The 3,551-nt window shown below is 52.4% G+C and overlaps 1 protein-coding gene across 1 annotated transcript; it reads left to right on the top strand.

Moving 5' to 3' along the window:
- The first annotated feature begins 203 nt into the window (after positions 1-203).
- TGME49_270200 (hypothetical protein) lies at positions 204-3,336 on the top strand. Its single transcript, XM_002365655.1, has 2 exons — positions 204-1,951; positions 2,514-3,336. Exons 1-2 carry the CDS (start codon positions 301-303, stop codon positions 2,849-2,851), a joined length of 1,989 nt encoding a protein of 662 aa, XP_002365696.1. The 5' UTR covers positions 204-300; the 3' UTR covers positions 2,852-3,336.
- The last annotated feature ends 215 nt before the right edge of the window (positions 3,337-3,551 follow it).

The following is a 3,551-nucleotide window of genomic DNA, read 5'->3' as shown; positions in this document are numbered from 1 at the left end:
CGAAACTTCAAGTCTGGTGTTGCCGTTTTCCAGAGATTTTTCCGAGACACAGTAGCACGCGATTAGATAGTTTTTATTCAAGCTAGCTCTCTCCAGGGTGCGACGCGATTTTCATCGATGCGTCGGTCACCTGATTCGAGCCTCGTGAGCTGCCTCGAGTCCGCCGTTCAACGAGCCCCGTGAAATTCGTTGCTTTCTTAGTCGACCTTGTCGCTGTGGAAGCTTTTGAATGCATTTCATGCCTTCGCATGAGTCTTTTACTTGCTCATTTGCCTCTCATGTTGATTTCCTGTCGGCAAAATGAACCCTGGACAATATTCGCGCGAGTCTTCCACACTTTCCGCCGCCTACATTGCCTCTCTCGCGTCCTCCGTCTCAGACAAAGATGAAGATCTTCTTCTGTCTTCCCCCTCCGAGTTTCACTGCACGTGGGCTCTCCACCGGTCTGCCTTTGACCCCGACTCTGATGTCCCTTCTCCATGTGCAACACCGAGAATTGGGAACAAGGGCGTCGGGGCACCGAGCATATATGCACGCGACTCGGATTCGTGTTGGCCAGGTTCCCAGAAGGCTCCGAGAAACCTGGTCCTCCTTCTCTGTCTCGTCATTCTGACTTTCACATCTTCTTTATATCGCTGTGTTGAACCTCTGCAGGCGCTGATGTCCGCGTCTCCGCAGTTTCTATGGAAAGAGGGGCTCCATCCCAAGGACGTCAACATCGTTCTCTATAATAGTTTCGGTCTCAGCTCAGGAATAGGACTGGTCGTCGGTCTGTTCCTCGCCAATGTTGTCACTCGCTGCTGCTCTCCCAAGGTCCTGGGCGTCCTCTGCGTCGTCTCCGCAGGCACCGGTCTGGTTCTTTCGGCCTTCGCCGAAACAACGGCTGCGCTGATGGTTCCGCTCATACTCCTTGGACTGACATGCGCCATGACAAATGCGTTGCTTCCCGTGGTGTCCCTTTACCCGGAGAGTGCGGCGCTGGTCTATTCACTCGTGTGCGCCGGAGACTTCACGGGAACCGTCCCCCTGCAGCTTCTCCGCTGCGCGGTCGAGATCTTCAAGTGGAACCCTCGTATTGCACTCTCCGTGTACGTGGGGACTGTTTACCCAATCGTCCTCCTTCTCGTGATTCTTCTGCCTGCCGCTCCATTCGCAACCGCCGACGTGGAATCTGCGATTGAAGCGTCGGAAGACGAGGAGAGACGTTCGTTGATTAAAGAAACAGCATCGCAGCGAGGGGGTGCAGGCGACACCGAGACAAAGAAAGATCCGCAAGCCCCGAAGCGGACGCTTTCAGGCACTTCGTGCCACATTTCCGTCATTGAATGCCGTGACATGTTTCCACCCCAGCTGTGGCGCCTCTCTTTTCGACAACAGCTGTGCTCGCTTCATCTCTACGGCCTGTCGCTGTGGTGGCTGGCTTCGTCCATAGGAACAGAAACTCTTCGGCTGTACTATCGACGGGCCTTACAAACAGACTCAGAGGTCGGTGCGCATACAGCCGTGTTTGTCGAGCAAGTTGCCAGTTGGGGTGCGTGTTTCAGCTGTCTAGTCCTCCCTGGTGTCTACTGGCTTCACTTGAAAGGCGAGCAGAGACACCGGAAAAGGCTCGAGGAGAAGCGTCGTCTAGAGGAAGCTTTCGACACGGATATCGAAGGAAATGCCTCCGCTGCTGGGCTTGGAAAACTCCGGATACCCGGAAAAGGGGAACCCGGAGGGCTCCAGCCGGAAGCTGTGGGGCCTTTCAAACGACTGGGTGCATGGTGTCGTGAGGAACTCTTAGTTGTACCCCGTATCTCACAAAGAGGATTGGGCTTGATATCCAGTGGACTTCTCGCAGTTATCGGCCTTCTTCTTAAATCCGGATCCGTTGTACCCTGCTCAATCGCCATGGTCTTCAACTGTATTCTCCAAGCTCTGGCACCAACCAGCATGTTCCTTATTTTGTCAAGTACGTTGCGAAGAGCTCTAAAATTGGGTAAAACAAGATACGGCACATTGGACTGTGTGTTTCTGCGGCCAGTAGAACTGGGGGGAAGAAGTGGATAAGAAATGCTTTTTAGAGCGGGCATGGTAAACGCGGGAAGAAAAACACATGAGCTTCGCATCACCCGGGAAGAAACACTCGACTCATTGCAAACTGTCGATGCCGCGAAACGGATGTCTCGCATCACTCTCTTGGAACGGCGAAAGACGTGGGTTTTCGGAGGTTACCTTTGTTCGTGAGAAGAATGATCAGCTGACATAGCCGCATGCGTGTTCTGATATTGTGCCGTCGTGTTATGATTCAGGTGTGGATATTCTTTTTGGAAAATGCTCGCCGAGTTGGAGTGGACGACTTAAGTTCTTGTGTGTGTACATATTTTCTATGCCTAGAGTCTCAGACGAGAGTGATGTTGCCGATGCCTTTCGCAAGCGGAGGGCATTTTTTCGTACGTCTGCGTTGCGACTCCTTTCTAGGATTGGCTGCACAGTTGCCGCGCATAGGTTTGACCTGGCTGCTTGTTCTTCAGATACCTACGGTCCCCGGCATTTTCAACAGCTGCTGAGTATCCAAGTGGTACTTCTCGCTTCCGTAGGCCTGCTAGCGCCTTTGCTTCAAGACATCCTCTTCACCCTTCTCCGGCTTCAAAGCGATGCGCTGGCAGTGTTGCTTCTTCTTTGCGCTGTCGTCGGTGCTATCCCACTCCTCTGCTTCCGCTGCACTCCATGCGACCAGTTCGATGGAAAGCACATGCTGGTTGCAGCTACCGGTCTGCCCCTTGCTCTTGAGCGACATTCAGTCGCTGCGATTTTCAAGCAGGTTGGAGCAGATGCAGATCTTATTTGGGGAAAGCGTAGAAAGCAGTGAAGTGCGTGTTTTGGAAAAAAGGTGGAGTAAACGTGTAGACGTTTGACAATCGGGAATTACAGAAGGCCAGTGTACAGGACTTCCGCCGTTTCAGTTGTGTAGAGCAGCACACGTAACTATACATTGCAGATATGAAATTACAGTCCAAGAAAATTAGGGAAAGTACAATACAGAGAGGGAGCGGAGCAGGCAGGGAAACGAACAATGAACCGTCCCTGTCCACGCTTCTCATGCGCCGTAAAATATCGCATGGCAACCGCGCTGAAGTTTTGCCTTTTGCTTCAAGAGAGCATGTTTCCCGCATGCTGTGTTCCTGGTTCAACCCTGACGGGATGTCGTGACGGCGTATGTGTTGCGTTGATGTTTGTAACCGGGAAATCAATGGTTTTTGCTTGGTATGGAGTCGCCGTGACCAGCACATTTTGTTGATTTGGCCGTATTTGACCATTTTCAAAGAAACCTCCAGCAGATAACCTGTTTTTTCCAGCAAACGAAGCGGTCAATTCCACGCGGAAGGCGCCGCATATCAGGGGAACACGAGTGTCGGCTCTTGGAAGGCTTTTGAAGGCCACCGATACCCCTATTTGTCCAAGCGAGCATCTCGACCATGAGTCACATTAACGGGCCAAAGGGCTGCGGAGCCACGACACAAGCGTGTCCTTGAGATATTTTTCCTTGGGTCGAGATCGAAGCGAGGAAG

Source organism: Toxoplasma gondii, chromosome VIII (assembly GCF_000006565.2).
Source record: "Toxoplasma gondii ME49 chromosome VIII, whole genome shotgun sequence".
Lineage (NCBI taxonomy): Eukaryota > Apicomplexa > Conoidasida > Eucoccidiorida > Sarcocystidae > Toxoplasma > Toxoplasma gondii.
Note: the sequence above shows the minus strand (reverse complement) of the source record. Positions and strands in the feature narration are given on the sequence as shown.